At 47.2% G+C, this 12896-nt stretch overlaps 1 protein-coding gene across 15 annotated transcripts in view; it reads right to left on the minus strand.

The window, feature by feature from the left end:
- The window catches only part of MAP4 (microtubule associated protein 4), a 98789-nt gene that overhangs the window by 5309 nt on the left and 80584 nt on the right, over nucleotides 1–12896 (minus strand). For 6 of the 15 annotated variants that reach the window (XM_075827848.1, XM_075827840.1, XM_075827841.1 and 3 more), the window contains 8 exons: nucleotides 11583–11645; nucleotides 10757–11100; nucleotides 9460–9594; nucleotides 6428–6520; nucleotides 2722–2799; nucleotides 1544–1625; nucleotides 632–708; nucleotides 350–515 (listed from right to left, as the gene is read on the minus strand). In XM_075827848.1, coding sequence (XP_075683963.1) covers nucleotides 350–515; nucleotides 632–708; nucleotides 1544–1625; nucleotides 2722–2799; nucleotides 6428–6520; nucleotides 9460–9594; nucleotides 10757–11100; nucleotides 11583–11645 — 1038 coding nt within the window. The remainder of the gene's footprint in view (nucleotides 1–349; nucleotides 516–631; nucleotides 709–1543; nucleotides 1626–2721; nucleotides 2800–6427; nucleotides 6521–9459; nucleotides 9595–10756; nucleotides 11101–11582; nucleotides 11646–12896) is intronic. The other 9 variants (XM_075827839.1, XM_075827845.1, XM_075827843.1 and 6 more) reach the window with 9 other exon arrangements.

The raw sequence follows: 12896 nt of genomic DNA on the forward strand, positions 1-12896 counted from the left end.
TAGAAACAAAGCTTTGTGTGAGGAAAAGTTCTACAAATCCTTAAAGCTCCTGGAGGGGGGGGGGGGGCACAGCGCGGGTTCACACACCGGCATTTCAAGGACTTTAAAGGTCACATGATCCTTCAAGACATTACCGTCTGCCCCTTCCCACTCCTCATAAGAACCTATAAAGGGTCGTCCTCTGCGTACATATAAATAAAAACTCAGGGCATAAGGAGTTGATTTGGGGGGGGGGGGACCCTCTCTAAGACACCCCCTTCAATAATCCAAAAGAGAAGAGGCAGGGAGCGCACCCTCACACCGTGCAGCACGGACACCTTTTATTTCTGGGGTTCATAGATGTTCTTACTTGTCTCTGGTATGAGAGAATTGAAGCTCTGGGTTTCCCTTTGATCGCTGCCATCTACGGGGGGAGTCTCCTCGACGCCATTTTCCCGCGTGTCCGCCGCCGTGTTGTCTGTGGGTGGGGCCTGGTCCCCGTTCTGTGGGGGTGCGATCTGCTCTCCACCGTTCTCCTGTGTTGGGGGTAAGAGAGGTTTTTGTTTTTTTTAGAGACGGGTCACGGCACCTACTTTCCAACCCCCCATATCCCATGTCTCAGGTATCCGCCGCCGCCTCCTCGGCCCCCCACCTTTATGCTCTCTTGAGGTTCCGGCTTTGTAGTTTCCGTCTTCTTCACGATCTTATCAGGTTTGGCATCAGCCCCACCTAGAAGAGGGGAACAAAGAGGTGGTTTATGGGAACCCATAACAAACACTAAATCAGGCGTCACACTAGGTTTCCTTTATACAGAGCCAAGTCCATCCTCCTACCACAGCGGAGCCCGCCACGTCCCACCGATCCAGCACCAGCCTAGATGTGTCCACCCCTTCTACCAGTAGTGAAACCCAATTACATCCCCCCCATCACACTTCACTACCTCCCACCCACCCGCTGAACCATTACAGCCCCCCTAAACCAACAGTCACACACCTGCTTCCCACTCCCCCACCACCAGCCAAGTTGAAATTTGGTCCACCCCTCCCCTAGTCATTTGTATTCTGCCCCTCCATCAGTCCCGACCCAAATCCCATCTATTCTTGTCAAACCCATCTCCACCCTCCACAAGTCGCCTCTACACCCCCCCCATACTAACCAAAGCCGAGTCTCACCAGAGCAAAGGCTCCGCAGCACCAGAGAATCATCCGCCGTCAGAGCAGCAGATCCTCAGTGTAAAATCCTACAGTGCCCCAAGTCACCGGCCAGATAATACACGCCAGTCAAAAACCCACAGCCCCATCTCAATATCTCCCTCCTGCCGAGTCTCCCAGACCCCCACCGCCAAACCCCAGCAGTCAAAGGGGTTGTCCAGGATTAGAAAAACACATCCGCTTATTTCCCCAAAAACAGCACCACACCTGTCCATGGGTTGTGTCTTGTATGGCAGCTCAGCCCCATTGAAATGAATAAAGGTGAGCTGCAATACCACACATAACCTGTGGACGGGTGTGGCGCTGTTATTGGAAAAGCGGCCATGTTGTTCTAATCTCCCTTCAGTCCTTACCTGGCTTGGCTTTAACATTGGGTTTTGAGCCGCACTTGGAGGAAACTTTCGATACGTCCACTTTTTTGCTCAAGATCTGAACCTGCGGAGAAGACAATGTACAGAAGACATCATCATCATCATCCTCATCAGCCGCGGCATCATCATCATCATCATCATCATCATCGTCGTCCCACATACTGACACATCACCATTTACAACAGAGAATAAGAACAGAACAAGATGAACCTGTCAAGGAGGAGTCAGGACACACCCAGTGGGTGTAAATGTCCCGCACGCCCCCCTCACCCCGCAGGGGCTCCTGATCAGGACCTTTAAAAGGGGATTTCCAGATATGTAACTTTCTAATCTTTGTGTTTCAATCCCTTGCCGTTTTCAAGATCTCTGCTTGTTGTCATTGAGTGGTAACAATCTTATTGACATTTTGAAGCCGACCAAGTCCTGCTCACACAGCTGAGGGTTGGTTGCAATGTATCAGCGTAGGTAACTCTAGGAGCTTCACACTGCACCCTTTGTCCTGAGCGCCGGGCTGTAATTTCTTATATCAATCGCCGTATAGGTAAGAGCAGGACTAGAAAAGGAGGGGGTAGCTAGCCTCGGATTATAAACCAGATTGCTACCACTCACTGACAGCAAGCAGAGATCTTGAAAATGACGAAGAACTGAAATACAAAAAAAATGAGAACGTTGCAGAACTTTTCTTTATGCAATGATGAAGATTAATGAAAACGGAAACCTCCTTTAATTCACTTCTGCACGGAGGGAACCCAACACCCGAGTGACAAGAAGAAATCAAGAGGAAGAAACAGTAAGACGCCAGGAGAGAGGGACGGCTCCTCAGATGCAACGCTGCCCCCCAGATACCAGTCTGTGCCCACCACGTCTGCCAAAACATCACCCAACTGCAGGCGTCCCGCGCCCCCAGCCCTATATACCTGCGCGGTCACGCATCAGGGGAGGGTTACATATTACTACATGAAGACGGCTTAGGAGCGGAGAGATGTCTTGCCAGATAGTGACCAAGGCCGCGGTGAGTTTTTCTATCCGGTGATTTGGGTCTTAGGACGGGCGCGGTCAGTTCTTACATCACAGGCCTAATCTTGAAAGTTAAGAATTGATAGAGACAGAGACGGGTGCGGAGGAGAGACCCTGGGAGGTGCTGGCCCCACATTACTCACGTTGGCACCGCCTGACTTGTGGTTGGTGGACGCTGGCGGCCGGCTGCTGCCTACGGATGGTTTGGCTGCATTTGTTACCTGTGGATAATACGTCATTTAGTTTGTTCTGGAGTTTTGGAAGAGACGCAGGAGAGACAGGGCAGATGGGAGAACAGCCAAAGACAGGAGGTGGAATTAAAGAAAAGTTTGGAAAGTTTTTTTTGCAGTGAAGTGACAGCAAAGCAAATCTATGAAGTGAAGCTCCGACAGCGCAATATCCTCGGGACCACTGCCGGATAACTGGAGGTGCTTATCCCCCACGAGTATATTCCTGCTGCCTGCACGTACAGGACAGCGCTGATCTCCGGCCCAGGAACATGTAGAAGTATTGACACGCTTATCTCTGCCTGCCACCTGTAAGTGACGCTGCCAGAAGGGGGGGGGTGTCTGAAAACCATAGACTTAGTACTTGTCCAGATTAGGTACAGGGGGTGATTTACATTTGGCTCGGAAGCAAAGTCGCATGGAGGCACCCATGGGTGTAAAGTGCTGGGTGGCATTTCCACAATGTGGCAGGCGTCTACTTTTATAAAATATATGGGTATGGGGGTGTCATTTGCTATTTGCTTCTTTTTGATCGATTAGGTTTTATTTGTGTGTGTGAAAATTGTACTGGCAGCAAAAGGGTTAACGCCCCTCCCCCCCTGCATGTTCCACATGACCGCAGATCGAGGTCGCAGCTGGTGCGGGATGATTAACGTATAGATCTATCATGATATAGTTTTTGGGGGGGGGGGGGGGGGTTCGCATATAAATATATAGACTGAGGACCTCCCCTCCCCCCATATATATTAGTGAGCCCCCGGCTGGGCACGCAGCGCACCCTGTGAGCTGGAGGACGGCGCTGCCATCTGCTGCACTGAGCGGAGCTGCCAAGATGCAGAACTTTGAATTCACACACAAAGAAATCCAATCTGTCCGCATATCGACTGAGTGAGAATTAATTAACCTTGCGAGAGACAAACGGGCGCAGCGCGGCCGCCATATGTAGCTCCACAGGAGCCGATGCCGTGCACACGCGCTGCTCCTCTATACTGTGCAAGACGATGGCGCGGTGTTCAGGGTCGCTGATAATTTACCACAGGTCATGTGACCTCCGAACGCAGGAGCATAGAAAATACATAAATCCCCCGAGGGTCAGGATGCGGAAGTCACTTGATCAAATCCAAATATTGCTGTGCGGAGAACTCTCCCCATCTGATCGCTGTACCTTGTTTATTTATTTTCCTATATCCGCCAGTCCTGCCTCAACTCCTCTTCATCTTTGTTTAGGTAGTAGCCAAAATACAGCAGACTAGTCACAGAGTCACCCAGGCTTCATAGATGTGCATAGCCCCTGCTCTCTCCTCCCCCTCCCTGTAGCTCCTCCTGCATTACACTGAATCCAATGCACTTTATTCTTTTCAGCTTTTCACCCCTTAGGTGCCATAGATAGATACATAGGATGCCGCTGGCAGGTTGTTGCTGCTGGAGGGTTTTCTACAGGTCAGGTGACAATTATGCAGATCAGCTGGTTGTCACTTGGAATCCATCAGCACTCTGCACAGTCACTATGACCCTAGCTCAAATCAACGCTCTGCTGCACTGCATTGTGGGAGACGCTACATCACCTTTAGTGCAATGCACAGACAACGAATCAGCAGGGCCTGCAGCAAACATGGAAGCATTTGCAAGAACCATTAAGCGAACGTGCAGTAAGATGAATTTGGAGCGCAGCTTTGGACGGAACTAGAGTACAGCATATGAGGTAACTATGAAACACATTTTCAAAGCTGCACAACTTTAGATTTAAAAAAAAAAAAAAAAACATGTTCAAGGAGGCGCTACAAAGTCCTTCCTGCGGTTATCACGCCGCGCTTCTCGTAGACGCTCGTACACACAGTATAACAAGGAAGATTACTCAGTGGTGGAAGGAAAAGCAGCAGAAAGCCGCCACCTAATGACAGTAGAGGCTTCGTATTACTGACTTCAGCTCTGCTACATCTGTATAACGTATCCAACCAAGACGGAAGCAATAAGATCATGTCATTTACCCCGAGACTAATAGAGACGGACAAGGCCCATGTTCAGTGCGGTCAGGAGGGACTCCCAGCGCTGGATGTGTCCCGAGCCCTATAGACCTGACGGATGAACATGTATATATTGGTCTGTATAATATATATATTTTATGTGATGCCACATATAACGTCCGGTGACATAAGCGCTTTACTTTATGTGCCAACAGTAAAGCCTGAACGCAGTGTGAACCGAGCCCAACACAGAAGCTGCCGGCTCCTGATCGGCCTAATAGACCAGAATACAGACCTGCTGAGCAGTTGAGGGGATGCGGGAGGCTATGCTGGGGAATAATGAGCGACTACCTTGCTACGCCCGCTAGAGAACAGATTAGATTTCTGCTACAATTACAATTCCACTTCCGGCATAAATTATAGCAAATCATTAATTTGATTGGACCCGCCCCTTTTTATTAAGCCACGCCCAAAAGTGGCCATATACCGCACTAATTGTGACTTACGGGCCTTTTGTATTAAGGTTAATAAACTCCCTCTCGTGTTTAAATTCTCCACCATTTCAAGATCTCTGCTTGCTGCCCATGATTGGATACACAATCTAGTCTGATCTGCGGGAAGCAAGTTATAGAGCAGGATGAGCTAAACTTATTCATGTCTAGTTTTGTAGGGAAAGGTTCAGGAGAACGTGTAACTTCTATCTCTGCTTAATGTGCGCTAAAGAGTCCAGTGGGCGGTCTCAACCAGAAGTAGCTGGCAATCACTGATTAGGACCGCCCACTGGACACTTAAGCCCAGAGTAGAAGTGTTTTAAATCAATAAATGCAGACGACAACTAGACCTCAATCTGCTCCGCTCACAGATCGGACGGCATGATTGACGTTCCCTTTTAATTCAAAGGCTGAAAGCTCACGATGACCTAGTCCTGCTCACACAGCTGACTAGCTTACAGAAAATTCTTCACACTGTTACAATCAAACACATCAGCAGCACAAATCTCTGATACATTGTAACAAACTATCAGGACAGCAGTCTCGAGTCCTGGCTGTTCAACTCAGAGGATGGTCTAAACTGGGTTCAATTGTAACAAACACCCAGCTGTCAAAAGAATTAGAACTGAACTGGTTTTAATGTTCTCACTCACTGCCAGAAAGCAGAGGTATTGAACACAAAGTTCTACACTTAATTTTAATGATGGTTTTTGGTTTTTTTTATGAGATGTGCAAACAAAACCACAAACCTCTTCAACCACTTGATAGGAAATCGGAGAAGCTCGTGCAACTCAACGCCATAGGGACACCAGTCTGTGCAGCGAATAGCAACTTTGGCGCGACTCGGAACAGTCAAACTCAGATATAAGTGAACGTGGGTCATAACTTTCCCTGAACACGTCTTTTGGAGCGCGAGTCAAAGCACGGGATGCAGCGACCCCATCACAGGAGCGAGCGGCACAGTCCGCGCGGCTGAAGACCATCAGTCCCTGGCCCAGTCCCTGGACTTTCAGCCGAAATCAATCCTCAGCAATTAAAAACGACCAAAACCAGCACCCCTCCCCCACCCGACATTTAGACAGTTAGTTCATGGAGAAGCAAACACGTATAAGGCACAATGGATATTAAAGCCCACAGAGAAGCGACATGCCCGGCAGCCATACTTACATTCCCACCACCAGGGACATGCTTAATATTGTCCTTGGAGCCACACTTGGACTGAACGTGGCCGTAGTTGAGTTTTTTGGAGACTATCTGGACCTGGAGCGTGACAGGATGGGGAGAAAAAAAAACAAACGAGACACAGAAGTGGAGAGGCAACGGTTAGAAAATCACATGACAGAATGACCAGGACAGTGTTAAGTGAATGACGACAGGGAGGGACAACGTGAAGCGAGGGGGGGGGGGTAAGCAGCGGCTACAGAGGAGACAGTAAAGCCTGACCGCTCGCCCTCATTATGTCCTCCAGAGCTACAATCTACAGAAGAGCAACGCCGATCCTCCGAGAAGTCTGAACGAGTTGTAGCGCGGCAAACACACTAAACAGATACATCGAATTAAGATTCAGCCCTGATCTGCAGGAATGATGTCACTTGTGGGAGGAGCTTCTCCATATGACATCACTATTTTAATCCCAGATCGCTTCATTAAATGCGGCAGGTTGGACACTCACTGACCCAGAGAACAAGCCAACCCCGTCCCACAAGGTGTCCCCTTACATCTCCCGTCACTTTCACCATTTGCATGTATGGCGCTATGAGAAACGGAGAGCGCAGGGCTGGCCCATTTTCAGGATTGTTGGGGGGGGGGGGGGGGGGGGGTCACCTGCACTGGACTCGTTTTAGGGTCCTATCAAAATCAATTCTTAGGTCCTGTCAGACTTGTCAAATATTATACATGTGGTAACGGAGCCGTTCACCTGTAAAGTAATTATAGTATGTATAATATAGGAGCCATGGGTACCCAGTTAGCCCATTAAACGGGTTAACCAGAATTAGAAAAACATGGCTGCTATCTTCCAAAAACAGTGCTATGACTGGTCCACAGGCTGTGTGTGGTATTGCAGCTCAGACCCATGGAGCAGCAATACAAGACAACCCATGGACAGGAAGACGGCAGCCATGTTTTTCTTATCTCGGACAATCCCTTTATTGGTGGTCCCTTCTGCTGGCACCTCCCTTTCCTTAAAAACCCCTCGTGGATCCAGTGTCAGGGACCGGCAGCCATATTCACCCTCCGTAGCAGTAGTACTGAGTGATCCCGACATCTTGTATCAGCAGGGACCATGCTGGATGTACGAGCGGGAGGTCCGGCACGGTTACATTTATATGAATAAAGCTTCATTGTCAAATAAAACAAGTTCTGTAACTTTCTAATGAACTTTATGTTTCCATTCCTGAGGATCAGTGAATGGGAACATATCAGAAACCTCATCCAGACCCAAGTCCTGCTCACACAGCTGAGTGTTAGTTACAATGTATCAATTTTTTTTTAGTTAATATCCATCCTGACCTAAATATTTTGACAGCTGGGGGGTTTGCTACAATTGTATCCGGTCTAGACAATCCACTGTGAGCTAAGGGGGGGGGGGGTTTCTGGTTTTAAATAACAAACAAGAGCGCTCTCCTTCACTGACAGCAAACAAAGATCTTATAAATCGTGAGAAATAGAAACAGAGTATATTAGAAAGTTGTAGAACTTTTCTAAAGTGATTAAGGGTTATTTATATGAAACCAAAAAACCCCTTTAAGACCCTCTACACACGGGACGGAAGTGCTGTGGATTTTCCATGAGGATTTGCGCACGGAAAACCTGCAGTGGATTCCAAAACCAGCCGCTTCTTCCACGCGCTGCGCAACATTTTCCGCACAAAAATCAGAACATGCTCATTCTGTTACAGATGATCATTCCCAATGTAGAAGGGGTGAAAACGCTGTGAATCTGCAGCAAAATCTGCAAAAACATGGAAATTGTGGCGGAGAAACCCTCCAGGATTGCGATAACCTTACAATTTGGCCTCCAGACCGATACATTTTACCTGGACTGACACATTGTAACAAACGATCAGGTAAGGAGAGAGACTTGTGCTGCTGATTTATCTCACAGAAGACTTTCTAGACTGGGTAAAATTGTAACAAACCCTCAGCTGTGAGGTATTTGGTCTGTACACGTTTTCAGCTTCTGCATGTAAACAAGAATCATTACTGACAGCAAGCAGAGATCTTGAAAATGCAGAGGATTCGAAGCACAAAATCAAATAGGTGGTTACAAAAAAAACCAAAAAAAAATTCTACAACGATTCAGATTTACGAAAAAAATAAAAAACTTTTGACGGAAAACCTGTGTATTCACCGCCATGTTTCCTGTTGTGGGCGAGTTTCCTGTATATCTTATGGATTCCGCTCGTGTTAAAGGGGTTGTCCAGGACTAGTAAAACATGGCTGCCATCTTCTAAAAACAGCGCCACTTCTGCCCACAGGTTGTGTGCGGCATTGCAACGGTCCCATTCACTTCAATAGGGTGGAGCTGCAATACCACTCACAACCTATAGGACAGGAGCGGCACTGTTTTTGGAAAACAGCCGCCATGTTTTTCTAATTCTGGACAACCCCTATAATTCCTTCATGCCCACCAGGAAATGTGAGCCCTCCAATCATTAGTATTGGCCAGTCACGTGTGATGTGTATCTGCAGTCGATGTATACACACTACTAGAACACGGCTGCGGAGGGCGCTGTCTGCACATTTTTACCGCTCTGATCTGGGTTTTATGGTGATCAAAATTCAGGTCAGTAAAACCAAAAAGGTGTCGCTGCCACTTTACAGTCGTCCCACGAGAACGTCGGTGAGTAATACAAGCGCCATATTATATTATGCCATTTTCCGGTTGTAGATCGACGAGCCCCTTCACGGTGATTTCTACACCAAAAATGAAAATCCTCAAATAAAACCTGATGCTAAATAATCCCAGCGCTGCCCCTCATCCACATAATTTTTACAGTTCGGGTCCCGGCGATCACTCGCACAATACTTACCCGATACCCTGCACATTTGCGCACTATCATTATATACTCAGAGGAGGCGCAGGATACAGGACAGGTAACAGGAGTGAGGAGGTGAAGAAAGTGAGAGATCATTAAGGTGAAGGTAGAAGTGACGAGGAGGAGGGGGAGGGGCGGCAGCGGCTCGTTGAACACTCACTTTCCCATTGCTTTGCTTTTGCGCGGTCTCTTTAGGGTCTGCCGGCTTAGTGCCGGCTGTTTTAGTGGCGGCTGGGGCTGGGACAGGTTTTCGGGCTGTGCTGACGGGCACAGGTTTTTTCTCTACTTTTGCCTGCTGGGGGGGAAATGTAAGAGGGTTTACAATTCAGCATTAAGACAATAGATAAGTCACCCCGGCCCCTTCTACTGGGGTGACCGCCCACGTCCTCGTATTGTTGTGTCAGGTCCAGGCAGAGTGCGGACAATGTATATAGACCAGACGAAGATCAAACACGACGAGCTGAACTCATAATTCTGCAGGCTTCAGAGCTGAAATCTCCCAGCATTGCCTGCTGGTACAGTATCGGATAGAGCTCGCTCTGATGATTTGCATTCTGGGAAGTGTCTAGTCATATGATGTATGAAACATTACTTATCCTGCACAGCAGTTATTTTATGTACAGAGTGACTCCACCAGCAGAATAGTGAGTGCAGCTCTGGAGTATAATACAGGATGTAACTCAGGATCAGTACAGGATAAGTAATGTAATGTATGTACACAGTGACTCCACCAGCAGAATAGTGAGTGCAGCTCTGGAGTATAATACAGGATGTAACTCCGGATCAGTACAGGATAAGTAATGTAATGTATGTAAACAGTGACTCCAGCAGCAGAATAGTGAGTGCAGCTCTGGAGTAGAATACAGGATGTAACTCAGGATCAGTACAGGATAAGTAATGTATGTACACAGTGACTCCACCAGCAGAATAGTGAGTGCAGCTCTGGAGTATAATACAGGATGTAACTCAGGATCAGTACAGGATAAGTAATGTCATGTATGTACAGTGACTCCACCAGCAGAATAGTGAGTGCAGCTCTGGAGTAGAATACAGGATGTAACTCCGGATCAGTACAGGATAAGATAAGTAATGTAATGTATGTACACAGTGACTCCACCAGCAGAATAGTGAGTGCAGCTCTGGAGTATAATAATGCCAAACATTAGCATCATGTGACTAGAGTCATCCTATAATCTAGCACAGACGCAGCACATGTTACAAGCAGCCGGGCAGCTCTCGCTTAAGAAATAAAATTACTACAAAATCCCACATCCAACCTCAGCTGCTCACTACTAGCAATGCGGACACCTCAGAGTTTATCGATTACCCCAGAGAACTTAGAATTTGCTACAAAAACTGAACAACCAACTCTGCAGCCACGACACATGACATGAGAGGGAATGGCACAATGTATAATGTGTTACATCACAAAACGAGAGGACATCCCTCCTGCTCACCTTCCCTCCTCCAGGCTGATGCTTCAGATTGTCCGTGGATCCGATTTTAGAGCGTACGTTCTTCAGATCGGGGGCCGTTGCTGGACGAGGCTGTTTAGGGGCCGCGGTGGGTTTGCTGGAGGCCAGTGCACTCGTAGGCTTACTGGCAGGTGCTGTGCCGCTTTTGTTTAGAGGAGCTGGGCGGGTGGCAGGCAGCTTCTTGGCATCGGCGGATGCACTGGGACCAGTAAGAGTTTTGGAAGCAGCTGGTTTACTGGTTTTGGGGCGGCTGGTCGCTGGGACGGTTGGAGCAGTTCCATTGCTCTTTGTTAGATCAGCTGGAACAGATTTGGGGCGACTTAATTCTGCAATAGTAAAGGAGGGGAAGGGGATAAGCAAAGCATCCTCACCTGATTGATAAAATTTAAGGCTTTTTCCACTTTTATATAACGAAGGGTTAAAGGGGTTTTCTTGGGCTTTAATACGGATGGTCTTTCCTTAAGCTGGGCCAACAATATTTGATCGATGGGGGTCCACACTGCCGATCAGCGGAATAAAAGGGCTGCGGTGCTACAGCATGTGACGCATCGCCTTCATTTTTTACACAGCGCCATACACATGGTAGTGGCTGTGCCTGGTACTGCAGCCAGACCCTCTCCGATTAAATACGGATGGCCTACCCTTAGGATGAGTCATCAATAAAGACCCAGAAAACTCCTTTAATCCTTGTGTGCCGTAAAGTTAATAAACGTTCTTGTGTATGGCCAGCTATATACTGCACAATCTACGCCGACGTGCAGCGCATATTCCGTATAGCGGTACGTGTCAGGCAGGCAAGAAGACTTACCAGTAGGGGATCTTGTGGGGTTTGTCTTCTTGGCATCTGCCGCCTTCACATCATTCTTGAGAGCTGTAAAGGAGGAGACGTCAGACAGGCAGCACTATGTAATCCATGTTATAGGTTTGAAACATTAACCCCTTAATGACTGACAATTTTTGTTTTTTCCTCCCTGCCTTCCAAAGGCCATGACTTTATTTTTTTCGTCGCCATAGCCGTATGAGGGCTCGTTTTTTGTGGGACAAGTTGTAGCTTTTCAAGGCACCATTTAATGTACCATAGAGTGTACTGGGAAAAGTGGGCAAAAAAAAACAGCGAATGCGCCACTTATTGGGGGTTCCGTTTTACAGCGTCCTTCGTGTGAAGTAAATACGAAATGTATTCTAGGGGTTGACACTATTACGGCAATACCAGATTTATATATATATATATATATATATATATATATATATATTAAAAAAAAAAGTGTATTTTAATGAAATTATTTTGTTTTTACGGCGTTCACGTTGCGTGTTAAAATTTTTTATATTGTAACAATTATGGAACATTTTATTTATTTTTTAAATTTATTTTCCTTCAAACATTTAAAAAAATAATAAAAAAAAAAAAAATTTATATATTTTTTTTTTTTTACAAAGTCTTAGCCTTTAACCAGCAATCGTCAGATCGCTTACAGGATATGCGGCCATACTAGTGTATTGCAGTATATTGTGTTTCTTACAGTCTCCTATGAAGTGCTAAGACTTTATAGGAGTACAAAGATGACAGTAGTGGGGGCCTTCATTAAGCCCCAAGCTGCAACAACGACCATCGGCACTCCACGGTCGCGTCGCTAGGGGTGCCGACGGAACATCCTTTGGGGCTGCCCCTACATTCTAACACATTAGATGCCCCGGTAGCGATTGACCGCGCATCTAAGGGGTTAAATGAGTGGAATCAAAGTATTACACAGCCGTCACCCGCTACTTATGGAGCTAGCTCAGCCCGCTCCACACTTCACCTTAACGGGTGCCACGTACATGGCATGTCGTTAAGGGGTTAAAGATGAATTCCTCTTCAAGCCTTAAATCAGTTATTCTGGAATCAAACTTAAAATCCCCCGCACCCCGCTGCTGTGCATGCCCACCTCAGATACCCGCCTGGGTGTCTTCTGATGCCACCTACAACTGCAGCTTCTTGTACGATTTCCTGTATTGGTGGTCTATATATACATACAATAGACAAAGTGGTCATCAAGTAGTGGGAATTTCCTATATAAACCACCAGGGGGCACAGGAAGGATGTCGGAAAGCTGAAGGTTCAGTGTGGAGCACAATCCCCCCC

The sequence above is a fragment of the Rhinoderma darwinii genome, chromosome 5, assembly GCF_050947455.1.
Source record: "Rhinoderma darwinii isolate aRhiDar2 chromosome 5, aRhiDar2.hap1, whole genome shotgun sequence".
NCBI classification, from domain to species: Eukaryota; Metazoa; Chordata; class Amphibia; order Anura; family Rhinodermatidae; genus Rhinoderma; species Rhinoderma darwinii.